Source organism: Xenopus tropicalis, chromosome 8 (genome assembly GCF_000004195.4).
Source record: "Xenopus tropicalis strain Nigerian chromosome 8, UCB_Xtro_10.0, whole genome shotgun sequence".
NCBI lineage: Eukaryota > Metazoa > Chordata > Amphibia > Anura > Pipidae > Xenopus > Xenopus tropicalis.
Genome location: NC_030684.2, coordinates 11,533,896 through 11,546,242, shown reverse-complemented (window position 1 = coordinate 11,546,242; position 12,347 = coordinate 11,533,896). Strand labels below are relative to the sequence as shown.

The following is a 12,347-nucleotide window of genomic DNA, read 5'->3' as shown; positions in this document are numbered from 1 at the left end:
CACTATTTATTGGGCTGGGGGTGCTGTTTGTGCCTCTGGGTACTGGGAATGCCAGGGGGGCTGTAAGGTGCCACAGACAGTCACTATTTATTGGGCTGGGGGGGGCTGTTTGTGCCTTTGGGTACTGGGAATGCCAGGGGGGCTGTAAGGTGCCATAGTCACTCACTATTTATTGGGCTGGGGGGGGCTGTTTGTGCCTCTGGGTACTGGGAATGCCAGGGGGGCTGTAAGGTGCCATAGTCACTCACTATTTATTGGGCTGGGGGGGGCTGTTAGTGCCTCTGGGTACTGGGAATGCCAGGGGGGCTGTAAGGTGCCACAGACAGTCACTATTTATTGGGCTGGGGGGGGGCTGTTTGTGCCTCTGGGCCTATTTTGAATCCCAGTCCGGACCTTCTCACACTGAAATGAAACTTGCCCTATGATTGGAGGCTCCTATGACAGTAACACAATAGCCTGGGAACAGAACTGACCTGTCAATATCCGGAACCTCAGGGTTGTTCTTGAAGAGGGAAGAGGTCTTCACAGCAGGTCGTCCTTTTGGATTCTCCTCCTTCTTTCCATCAAGGACCTTCCCGGCAGGGACTTCTTGCTTCTTATAGGGCTTTTCATCAGGGGCATTTCGTAGCCGTTTCTGGCTAGTCGGTGGGACCGGGCGCTTTGGGGAGGGCTCATCACTGGCGTCTTGAGATTTTCTCTTAACAGATTTAGATTTTGCCTGCGGTGTCACAGAACGAATGAGTGAGAGAGAGAATTCATCATCAATAGGAATTATAGAAACACATAATGGGGCGCAGTGCATTCTGTTGCCTAACACCAAATAACAAGCACTGACCCAATGGGAAAGTTAGTCCCCTGTACAAAAATATGGCAACTTTTTTGACAACGCCCCAATTACCACACCCCTTTTTTCAAAAAAGACTCCTTTTATATAGTTGAAATGGTGGGATCAGACGCAAATGTGCTATACCCTCATACTGTACGACCTAAGGAAAACAATATAGCAACTCCTACATATAAAATACAAATATAGAGAGAAGGCAGTCAGTTATAAGTGAGTTATAACTATGTACCAGATTTGCCCCCCCATACACAGTGCCCCCAATGGCCCAATAGACAGTGCTCCCCATAGAAAGTACCCCCAACTGACCTGATAGACAGTGCCCCTAATTGACCCCATAGAGAGTAGCCCCCAGACACAGTGCCCCCGTAGAAAGTAGCCCGCATAGACAGTAGCCCCTATACACAGTGCCCCATAGACAGTAGCCCCCATAGACAGTACCCATCATAGACAGTAGCCCCTATAGACAGTGCCCCCAATTGCCCCCATAGACAGTGGGACAGTTGGGGGGTATGCCCCATGCCAGTGCATTGAAAAGCTTTTTGGGGCTCCTCTCCTCTAGAGAAAACTAAGATTAAATGGCAATCTAGGTACGGTACAGTACGGCCCCTCAGCAAAGTGTTCCTGGGATATTACCTGGGCCGCAGAGCTTACAATCTAGGTACGGTACAGTACGGCCCCTCAGCAAAGTGTTCCTGGGATATTACCTGGGCCGCAGAGCTTACAATCTAGGTACGGTACAGTACGGCCCCTCAGCAAAGTGTTCCTGGGATATTACCTGGGCCGCAGAGCTTACAATCTAGGTACGGTACAGTACGGCCCCTCGGCAAAGCGTTCCTGGGATATTACCTGGGCCGCAGAGCTTACAATCTAGCTACGGTACAGTGCGGCCCCTCGGCAAAGCGTTCCTGGGATATTACCTGGGCCGCAGAGCTTACAATCTAGGTACGGTACAGTGCGGCCCCTCGGCAAAGCGTTCCTGGGATATTACCTGGGCCGCAGAGCTTACAATCTAGGTACGGTACAGTACGGCCCCTCGGCAAAGCGTTCCTGGGATATTACCTGGGCCGCAGAGCTTACAATCTAGCTACGGTACAGTGCGGCCCCTCGGCAAAGCGTTCCTGGGATATTACCTGGGCCGCAGAGCTTACAATCTAGGTACGGTACAGTGCGGCCCCTCGGCAAAGCGTTCCTGGGATATTACCTGGGCCGCAGAGCTTACAATCTAGGTACGGTACAGTACGGCCCCTCAGCAAAGCGTTCCTGGGATATTACCTGGGCCGCAGAGCTTACAATCTAGGTACGGTACAGTACGGCCCCTCAGCAAAGCGTTCCTGGGATATTACCTGGGCCGCAGAGCTTACAATCTAGGTACGGTACAGTACGGCCCCTCAGCAAAGCGTTCCTGGGATATTACCTGGGCCGCAGAGCTTACAATCTAGCTACGGTACAGTACGGCCCCTCAGCAAAGCGTTCCTGGGATATTACCTGGGCCGCAGAGCTTACAATCTAGGTACGGTACAGTACGGCCCCTCAGCAAAGGGTTCCTGGGATATTACCTGGGCCGCAGAGCTTACAATCTAGGTACGGTACAGTACGGCCCCTCGGCAAAGCGTTCCTGGGATATTACCTGGGCCGCAGAGCTTACAATCTAGGTACGGTACAGTACGGCCCCTCGGCAAAGCGTTCCTGGGATATTACCTGGGCCGCAGAGCTTACAATCTAGGTACGGTACAGTACGGCCCCTCGGCAAAGCGTTCCTGGGATATTACCTGGGCCGCAGAGCTTACAATCTACGTACGGTACAGTACGGCCCCTCGGCAAAGCGTTCCTGGGGTATTACCTGGGCCGCAGAGCTTACAATCTAGCTACGGTACAGTACGGCCCCTCAGCAAAGCGTTCCTGGGATATTACCTGGGCCGCAGAGCTTACAATCTAGGTACGGTACAGTACGGCCCCTCAGCAAAGCGTTCCTGGGATATTACCTGGGCCGCAGAGCTTACAATCTAGGTACGGTACAGTACGGCCCCTCGGCAAAGCGTTCCTGGGGTATTACCTGGGCCGCAGAGCTTACAATCTAGCTACGGTACAGTACGGCCCCTCAGCAAAGTGTTCCTGGGATATTACCTGGGCCGCAGAGCTTACAATCTAGGTACGGTACAGTACGGCCCCTCGGCAAAGCGTTCCTGGGATATTACCTGGGCCGCAGAGCTTACAATCTAGGTACGGTACAGTACGGCCCCTCGGCAAAGCGTTCCTGGGATATTACCTGGGCCGCAGAGCTTACAATCTAGGTACGGTACAGTACGGCCCCTCGGCAAAGCGTTCCTGGGGTATTACCTGGGCCGCAGAGCTTACAATCTAGCTACGGTACAGTACGGCCCCTCAGCAAAGCGTTCCTGGGATATTACCTGGGCCGCAGAGCTTACAATCTAGGTACGGTACAGTACGGCCCCTCAGCAAAGCGTTCCTGGGATATTACCTGGGCCGCAGAGCTTACAATCTAGGTACGGTACAGTACGGCCCCTCAGCAAAGCGTTCCTGGGATATTACCTGGGCCGCAGAGCTTACAATCTAGGTACGGTACAGTACGGCCCCTCAGCAAAGGGTTCCTGGGATATTACCTGGGCCGCAGAGCTTACAATCTAGCTACGGTACAGTACGGCCCCTCAGCAAAGCGTTCCTGGGATATTACCTGGGCCGCAGAGCTTACAATCTAGGTACGGTACAGTACGGCCCCTCAGCAAAGGGTTCCTGGGATATTACCTGGGCCGCAGAGCTTACAATCTAGGTACGGTACAGTACGGCCCCTCAGCAAAGCGTTCCTGGGATATTACCTGGGCCGCAGAGCTTACAATCTAGGTACGGTACAGTACGGCCCCTCAGCAAAGCGTTCCTGGGATATTACCTGGGCCGCAGAGCTTACAATCTAGGTACGGTACAGTACGGCCCCTCGGCAAAGCGTTCCTGGGATATTACCTGGGCCGCAGAGCTTACAATCTAGGTACGGTACAGTACGGCCCCTCGGCAAAGCGTTCCTGGGATATTACCTGGGCCGCAGAGCTTACAATCTAGGTACGGTACAGTACGGCCCCTCGGCAAAGCGTTCCTGGGATATTACCTGGGCCGCAGAGCTTACAATCTAGCTACGGTACAGTACGGCCCCTCAGCAAAGCGTTCCTGGGATATTACCTGGGCCGCAGAGCTTACAATCTAGCTACGGTACAGTACGGCCCCTCAGCAAAGCGTTCCTGGGATATTACCTGGGCCGCAGAGCTTACAATCTAGGTACGGTACAGTACGGCCCCTCAGCAAAGCGTTCCTGGGAGATTACCTGGGCCGCAGAGCTTACAATCTAGGTACGGTACAGTACTGCCCCTCGGCAAAGCGTTCCTGGGATATTACCTGGGCCGCAGAGCTTACAATCTAGGTACGGTACAGTACGGCCCCTCAGCAAAGCGTTCCTGGGATATTACCTGGGCCGCAGAGCTTACAATCTAGGTATGGTACAGTACGGCCCCTCAGCAAAGCGTTCCTGGGATATTACCTGGGCCGCAGAGCTTACAATCTAGGTACGGTACAGTACGGCCCCTCAGCAAAGCGTTCCTGGGATATTACCTGGGCCGCAGAGCTTACAATCTAGCTACGGTACAGTACGGCCCCTCAGCAAAGGGTTCCTGGGATATTACCTGGGCCGCAGAGCTTACAATCTAGGTACGGTACAGTACGGCCCCTCAGCAAAGCGTTCCTGGGATATTAGGTTTACAAATATAATACTAATATGAAGTACTCACCCATCTCCCTGTGTGCTTGTGGGGCTTGTTGAACTTGCTGTTGCCCCTCTGGAAGGAATTGGGGGCAGGAGACTGAGTGATATTTAGAATCAGATTATCATCCCCCATGACTGAAGGAAGGGACACCCCAAAGGCAGGGACTATCCCCCCTATGTCAGTCAGATACAGGCAGCGCTGAGCACATGTGACACTATGAAGGACCCCGGTGTTAGCTGTCTATACAGCGCCTGACTAAAATCATTTTACTATACCAAACGAGTGTCTGTGTCATTTAGACATAAAACATCTGGCAGTCGCTGTCCATGAATTTGGCTATGAAATATATTTGAACTAATTCCCCCTCGTACTAATACGATAGTAATGTACGCAGGCGCGGCGGGGACAGCCCGGTTGCCTAGCAGCGCAGACCCTTCCGCTCGCCGAGTCGCGGCTTGTGACGTGTGAGTGAGGCGATGGCGGGGGAAGGGAAGGGAGCGGAGGGTGAGGAGCCCAGTCACAGCTTTAGGCTCACTATAACCAAGCGGGAGCCGGCGGTGAGGCTGCTGCACACTGTGACCGGGCTGGAGCCCCTGGCTTGGTCGGAGGATCACCGCTTGTCTGTGTGTACCGGCCGCAGCCTCTGCTTCCTGGAGCTGTTCTGGGATATCAATGGCTGCTCCCAGGAACTCACCCTGCACCGCACCTGTGTGCCCGCCCCTGCCTCCACTTGCACCCTCAAGGTAACTATGGGCACATCTTGCACCCTCAAGGTAACTATGGGCACATCTTGCACCCTCAAGGTAACTATGGGCAACATCTTGCACCCTCAAGGTAACTATGGGCAACATCTTGCACCCTCAGGGTAACTATGGGCACATCTTGCACCCTCAGGGTAACTATGGGCACATCTTGCACCCTCAGGGTAACTATGGGCACATCTTGCACCCTCAAGGTAACTATGGGCAACATCTTGCACCCTCAAGGTAACTATGGGCAACATCTTGCACCCTCAAGGTAACTATGGGCAACATCTTGCACCCTCAAGGTAACTATGGGCACATCTTGCACCCTCAAGGTAACTATGGGCAACATCTTGCACCCTCAGGGTAACTATGGGCAACATCTTGCACCCTCAAGGTAACTATGGGCACATCTTGCACCCTCAAGGTAACTATGGGCACATCTTGCACCCTCAAGGTAACTATGGGCACATCTTGCACCCTCAAGGTAACTATGGGCACATCTTGCACCCTCAAGGTAACTATGGGCACATCTTGCACCCTCAAGGTAACTATGGGCACATCTTGCACCCTCAAGGTAACTATGGGCAACATCTTGCACCCTCAGGGTAACTATGGGCAACATCTTGCACCCTCAGGGTAACTATGGGCAACATCTTGCACCCTCAAGGTAACTATGGGCAACATCTTGCACCCTCAAGGTAACTATGGGCAACATCTTGCACCCTTAAGGTAACTATGGGCAACATCTTGCACCCTTAAGGTAACTATGGGCAACATCTTGCACCCTTAAGGTAACTATGGGCAACATCTTGCACCCTTAAGGTAACTATGGGCAACATCTTGCACCCTTAAGGTAACTTTGGGCAACATCTTGAACCCTTAAGTTAACTATGGGCAACATCTTGCACCCTTAAGGTAACTATGGGCAACATCTTGCACCCTTAAGGTAACTATGGGCAACATCTTGCACCCTTAAGGTAACTATGGGCAACATCTTGCACCCTTAAGGTAACTATGGGCAACATCTTGCACCCTCAAGGTAACTTTGGGCAACATCTTGAACCCTTAAGGTAACTTTGGGCAACATCTTGAACCCTTAAGGTAACTTTGGGCAACATCTTGAACCCTTAAGGTAGCTATTGGTAATGGGCAACATCTGGAGGGGCCACAAGTTACCTGTCAGTGCCTCAGGCAACTTTTTCAATACACCTTAAGGTGGCCATACACGTTAAGATCTGGCCATTTCAGGCCAGATGCCGGTCGGGCAGGCCAGGGCTGCCACCAGGGGGGCACAGGGGGAACTGTTGTCCCGGGCCTGGACTATCCTTCGCTTTAAAAGGGGGCCCGGCCGTGAAGCACTTTTTAAGTGGGGGAGGACCAGCAATGTTTTAGGGGGCCCTGAGCTGACTACCAATGTTTTAGGGGAGCCCTGGCTACCAATGTCTGTGTGTCCTTTTGTACTGATGGGCAGGGCATGAGAGGAGGGGGGGGGGGGCAGAAAATTTTGTTGTGAGGGGCCCCGTGATTTCTGATGGTGGCCCTGGGGCAGGCCCGTCGGTAGTGCCCATACACGGGCTGATTAGCTGCCGAATCTGTCTAAGGGGCCCATATCAGCAGCTAGAATCAGCCCGTGTATGGGGACCTTTTAAACTACCAGTGTTTTATCCGTTTATCCCATAAGGGGCATAGACAGATCAGCCAAACTGCCCAATCAGATCAGTGCATGGATGTCTAATTGAGGGTTATACACTATTGAAGCCCATAATTCCTTCAGAGGAAACTAGGGGCTTCCACATGGCATCTCCTGCTTTGCAGCCCTTTATCTCACACCTTATCGTTGCCTACGTAGTGAATAGGATTGTTATAACGATGCCAATGAATATAAACATTTTTGTATTTGCTTTCCTATTGCAGGTTGGCAAAGAGAAGGAAGTTGAAGACTGCAAGGAAATGTTTGCGAGGTCGAAGACGCTGACAGTCAGCCAGTCCTTTATGCTGGATCGGGTGTTTAACCCTGAAGGGAAGTTCTTACCGTCTTTCCAAGGGTTTAAATACGCCAGCTGGTCTCCTATTGGTTGCGACGCCAATGGCCGATGCCTTGTGGCAGCCCTCACCTTGGACAACAGGCTGACCATTCACGCCAATATTAACCGGCTGCACTGGAGACAGCTAGTTGATTTAACCGAACTGTATGGGCAGCACCTGTTTGAGAGCAACTACAGAGTAAGCGGGGACGAGACCCCCCACGCGGGCCTGGATGACTTTACTGAGTTCAAGAGGCGGCACAGCATGCAGACCCCCGTGAGAATGGAATGGTCGGGGATCTGTATCAGTCAACAGATCACGGAGAATAACGAGTGCGTGGATCAGAGCACGGTACTCCTGGCTGTACTCTTCGAGAATGGAGACGTTGCAGTGTGGCAGCTCCGGCTGCCCTTTCTGGGCAAGGAATCCATCACTTCTTGCAACACCATTGTATCGGGAATATCTTCCCCCAGTGTTCTGGCGTGGTGGGAATACGAGCACAGCAATCGGAAAATGAGCGGCCTCATTATCGGGAGCCGTTTGGGCCCCATTAAAATCATCCCAGTGAACTTAAAGGCAGTGAAGGGTTACTTCACTCTACGGCAGCCTGTGATCCTTTGGCAAGAAGCCGACTTGCTGCCCGTACACGGCATTAAATGCATAGGACTTTATCATCCGTACCAGAACTGCCGCTGCAGCCTTGTCGTCGCTGCCCGGGGGTGCTATTTATTTTGGTGTTTGCTGCTCATATCCAAAGCCGGTTTGAACGTTCACAATTCCCACGTAACCGGACTTCACTCGTTGCCGATCATATCCATGTCGGTGGATAAACAGAACGGCACCATTTATACGTGCTCCGTCGACGGCAAAGTCCAACAGCTCATTCCTATTTTTACGGAGGTGGCTTTAAAGTTCGAGCACCAGTTGATCAACTTGTCGGATATGTTTGGCCCCGTCAAGTCCCACGCCATTACGGTCAGCCCTGGTGGCGCCTACCTCGCTTGCATCACCACTGAAGGCATGAGTAGGGGCATTCATCCGATGACCAAGACGTACCTGGTTCATTTTGTCGCTCTTAAGAGTTTCGAAGAGGCTGCAGCCCAACTCTTGGAATGCTCCAGCCAAAACCTCTTCAGCCAGATGGATCTAACAGACCTGGTGAGGTGGAAGATCTTAAAAGATAAGATGATCCCTCAGTTTCTGCAAGAGGCGTTGGATAAAAAGATTGAAGGTGGCTCCTTGTATTTCTGGCGTTTCCGCTTGTTTTTGCTCAGGGTTTGGTACCAGTCCCTTCAAAAGGCCTCCAATGAATTAACATGGAAACCCCCGCCAAAAGAAGAGAAAGCGGCAAAGCTCGACGACCCAACGGCGACTGACGAAAAAGACGATCAGCAAGACGCCGGGCCGGAAAGTCCTTCAAAGGAAACCAGCGAGAATAGCCCTGCTGACGTTACCAGAGAGGCGGACGGCGGAGCGGCAGAAGACGGCTTGCTGGAGATCCAGGAGAAGATCGGCTCGGCGGAGTGGCACTTAGTACGGGAACACATGAAACAAGTGTTGGGGGAAGTTTATCTGCACACGTGGATTGCGCAGAATACCAGCGTTCCCACTAGGGGTATCTGTGACTTTCTGACTTCTAAAGACTCGGATGATCGAGCAGTTCAGGTGCCTTGTTACTCCTTTTAACGCCCCCTCCCCCACCAAAATAAAAAGCAACGTTGCATTTTTAGGTTCTAATTATGATTGTATCCACGGACACTGTTTTGGGAGTCTCTACCCATTTTCAGGTTTCTACACAAGCCCCCAGGTTCAAGGGGTGGTTTACATTTAACTATAGAATGGCCTGTTCCCAGAAACTTTGCAATTGGTCTTCATTACTTACTTTTAGGGATGCATCGAATCCCGGATTCGATTCGGGCAAAATCCAGGCTTTTTTTTTTTTTTGAAGGATTCGATTTTGACCGAATCCACGGTCCCGGCCGAACTGAATCCCCAATTTTTAACCCCTTCCGATCTGCATAAGCTAATTAGGATTCCAATTCGGTTCGGGATTCAGCAGAATCCGTCAGGGTGGGTTCGGTGCATCCCTACTTATTTCTTATAATTTTTTTAATTATTTGAATTCCTCTTCTGACTCTTTCCAGCTTTCAAATGGGGGGTCACTGACCCCGGCAGCCAAAAACTATTGTTATTTTATTATTATTGTTACTTTTTACCCCTTACCTTTCTATGCAAGCCCTCTCCTGTTCATATTCCCGTCTCTTGTTTAAGGTCCCCATACACAGGCCGATTCTAGCTGCCGATATCGGTCCCTTAGACCGACTTGGCAGCTTATCGGCCCGGGCCTAACAACGGGCCTGTCCGACCGACATCTGCCCCCGAAATCGGGCAGATATCGATTGGGCAGGTTTAAAAATTTAGTCGGATCAGGGACCGCATCGGCTCGTTGATGCAGTCACCGAACCGACTGTGCCTATACCCGTCATTGTAATTCGATCGTTTGGCCCCGGGGCCAAACGACTGAAATAGCCCGATATCGACCACCCGTAGTTGAAGATATCAGGAGAAGATCTTATTGTGTTTGGCCACCTTTAAACTACTGCCTGGTTGCTAAGGTAAATTAGACCAGATAATTGTTGAAATACCAAACTGGAGAGCTGCTGAACAAAAAGCTAAATAACTGAAAAACCATAAAAAATAAAGACCAATTGCAAATTGTCTCAGAATATCAACACCTAAATCTTACTGAAACTTAATTGAAAGGTGACCTATGCCTTTAACAGTGCCGTTGCTAAAGTACAAGCATCGTCATTCTTTATTGCGATAACCCTTTATGCCCCGTGCCCAAGAATGAAGGGAATTCATGTCATTGTGTATTCGGTCGGGGGCCCTCACACCTGAAACTGGTTGTAATTCTCTGGTTTTGCAGGTGATCATCGGGCACCTAGAGAAGAAGATGAACAAGCAGAAGTTCCCAGAGCACTGCATTCTGTGTAAAGAAGTGTTGCCCTTTAATGACCCAAAGCAGGCTCTTTGCCCCAATGGGCATGTATGGCCCAGGTGAGTAGAATCTGTACTTTGCAGCAATCCCGCGGGATCTGGCACATCACTTGCGGGTTCGAGTTGAGCTCTTCCTGCCTAAGACCTAGGCACGCGCCCGTCCCACCCCGCCCCTATTGTGATGTCATCTGCCCTAATCCTGCCCCCTTCTCCCGTAGTTGGCCCATAGGCAGATGGCCTATGCCATTTTGACCTGGGCTTAGAGTGCTGTAGAGGGGCGGGTCACCCATCAACTTTTCATGATGTCACTTCCAGGTTTGCAGCTACAGCACTTCCTATTTAATGGTGGTCAGTGGGTGGCAGATAAGGCAGTTGCTGGCTAGAAATGTGGATTGCGGGTCCAGGTCACGGTTGCGTGTCTGGGTTGGGTTTGGATTTCAAAAGCTGGTTGCGCGCAGGACTCTAGGGGGTATTTATCATGCTGTGTAAAAAGCGGAATAAAGCATTACTCGTGATGTTGCTCATAGCAGCCAATCAGATGCTTTGCTTTGGTTTTCTAACTGTTTAAATCTAATTGCTGATTGGTTGCCCTGGGCAACATCACCGTTGATGCTTCACTCCACTTTTTACACAGCATGATAAATATACCCCTAAGGGCTCACTGTCTTTCTTCCCTGGCTGGTCCCCTAACCATACACTTGCCACTGGGCAAATTTGCAATGGGGCAATAAACCTTAGTAACCAATCAGTGATTAGCTTTAGAACAGTAAAAGCAAACATCTGATTTGGTTGCCATGGGTTACTCAGAATGCTGTGTTTAATTCACTTAAACCAGCCCATAATATGCAGAGCTCCATTATTCACCTCCCCTATAGCAAGGAGCCAGCTGGCATTATCCCTGTAGCCCACCATGTTGTCGAAGGTGTTTATGAACCAACAGGCTCCGCCCTGCTTTGCTTTTCCAACGCTCTGTGCCTTTAATATCCATTCTTTCCATTTTCTAGATGTTTCCTTACATACCAGGCCTGTCAGAGCCTCCTGTACCGACGGTGCTTGCTGCACGACAGCATCGCCAGACATCCGGCACCCAAAGGTAACGCCAAATCGGATTCACTTTCTTCTTTTTCCATTTTCCAACCCAACATTTTAAAGGGCAACTGTCCCTATAATCATTCCCCATTAACACTGACTGTTTCCTTTTTCATATGTAGATCCAGATTGGATGAAGAAGCTGTTGAATTATCCATGCATACTGTGTGACTCCCCTGTATTCTAGAGCTCTGATTGGGTCACCTCAGCGCCACGTGCACAATGATTGGTCCATGGAAACACCGCCTCCTCCTCCTCATCATTTCTGCAGGAAGGTTGCTTTGTAATGCAGCATCGCCTACACTGTATGGATCTCATACTGCACTGAGGTAACAAGGACTGTCTGGTACCGGAGCTGCCACAGCGCTTCCTTAACTATTGCACTTTAATAGCAATAATGAGAGGTTTCCTCCATTACTGTTATCCCTTTCCCTGGTCCCAAGGATCACGGAGGGGTCTCACTTTGGTTTACGGACTCAAACTATTTATAGGTTCTGTAAATAAAATAGGTTTTGTAACCCTGTCTGGTTCCGAAGTTCTTCTCCTGGAGTGGGCTTAGTTGGACCTGGATACAGGACCGCTGCCAAAGCTTAGCTTCTCTATAGCAGCCCTGAGCCCACTGAGCATGTGCGGTGCCACTGACACTCCTAACCAGAGCTCCTGTGCACAACTATGACATTTTTATAGTTTTACTTTTCCTTTAATTAGACACCCCCCCCCCTTTTTATTAACATGAGCTCGATGACTAGGGCTTGTACTGAACGTATTTTTTGCCAATTGTGCATTAAGAAATATGTATTTTTTTTTTATTTCTGGCACTAAACCAGTTTCACTTTACCACTTCCTGGTTCTGAAGAGCTGGTAACATTTATTACC

The 12,347-nt window shown here is 50.7% G+C and overlaps 2 protein-coding genes across 2 annotated transcripts in view; one reads left to right on the top strand and one right to left on the bottom strand.

Annotated features, from left to right (window-relative positions):
* The window catches only part of ddx31 (DEAD-box helicase 31), a 45,915-nt gene extending 41,054 nt beyond the window's left edge, over positions 1-4,861 (bottom strand). Inside the window, exons 1-2 of the mRNA XM_031890693.1 lie at positions 4,636-4,861; positions 474-718 (exon numbers count right to left, since the gene is read on the bottom strand). Of these exons, the coding sequence (XP_031746553.1) occupies positions 474-718; positions 4,636-4,743 (353 nt within the window). The 5' untranslated portion in view covers positions 4,744-4,861. The remainder of the gene's footprint in view (positions 1-473; positions 719-4,635) is intronic.
* Positions 4,862-5,044: 183 nt separating this feature from the next.
* On the top strand, positions 5,045-11,994 carry gtf3c4 (general transcription factor IIIC subunit 4). Its single transcript, XM_002936185.4, has 5 exons — positions 5,045-5,354; positions 7,272-9,047; positions 10,312-10,442; positions 11,387-11,475; positions 11,594-11,994. Exons 1-5 carry the CDS (start codon positions 5,088-5,090, stop codon positions 11,656-11,658), a joined length of 2,328 nt encoding a protein of 775 aa, XP_002936231.1. The 5' UTR covers positions 5,045-5,087; the 3' UTR covers positions 11,659-11,994.
* The last annotated feature ends 353 nt before the right edge of the window (positions 11,995-12,347 follow it).

Excerpts from the sequence above, each read along its gene's own strand:
- gtf3c4 (XM_002936185.4), top strand. The coding sequence starts at position 5,088 with ATGGCGGGGGAAGGGAAGGGAGCGGAGGGTGAGGAGCCCAGTCACAGC. Across the intron at positions 10,443-11,386 it reads AATGGGCATGTATGGCCCAG|ATGTTTCCTTACATACCAGG; the intron begins GTGAGTAGAATC and ends TCCATTTTCTAG. Across the intron at positions 11,476-11,593 it reads CAGACATCCGGCACCCAAAG|ATCCAGATTGGATGAAGAAG; the intron begins GTAACGCCAAAT and ends TTTCATATGTAG.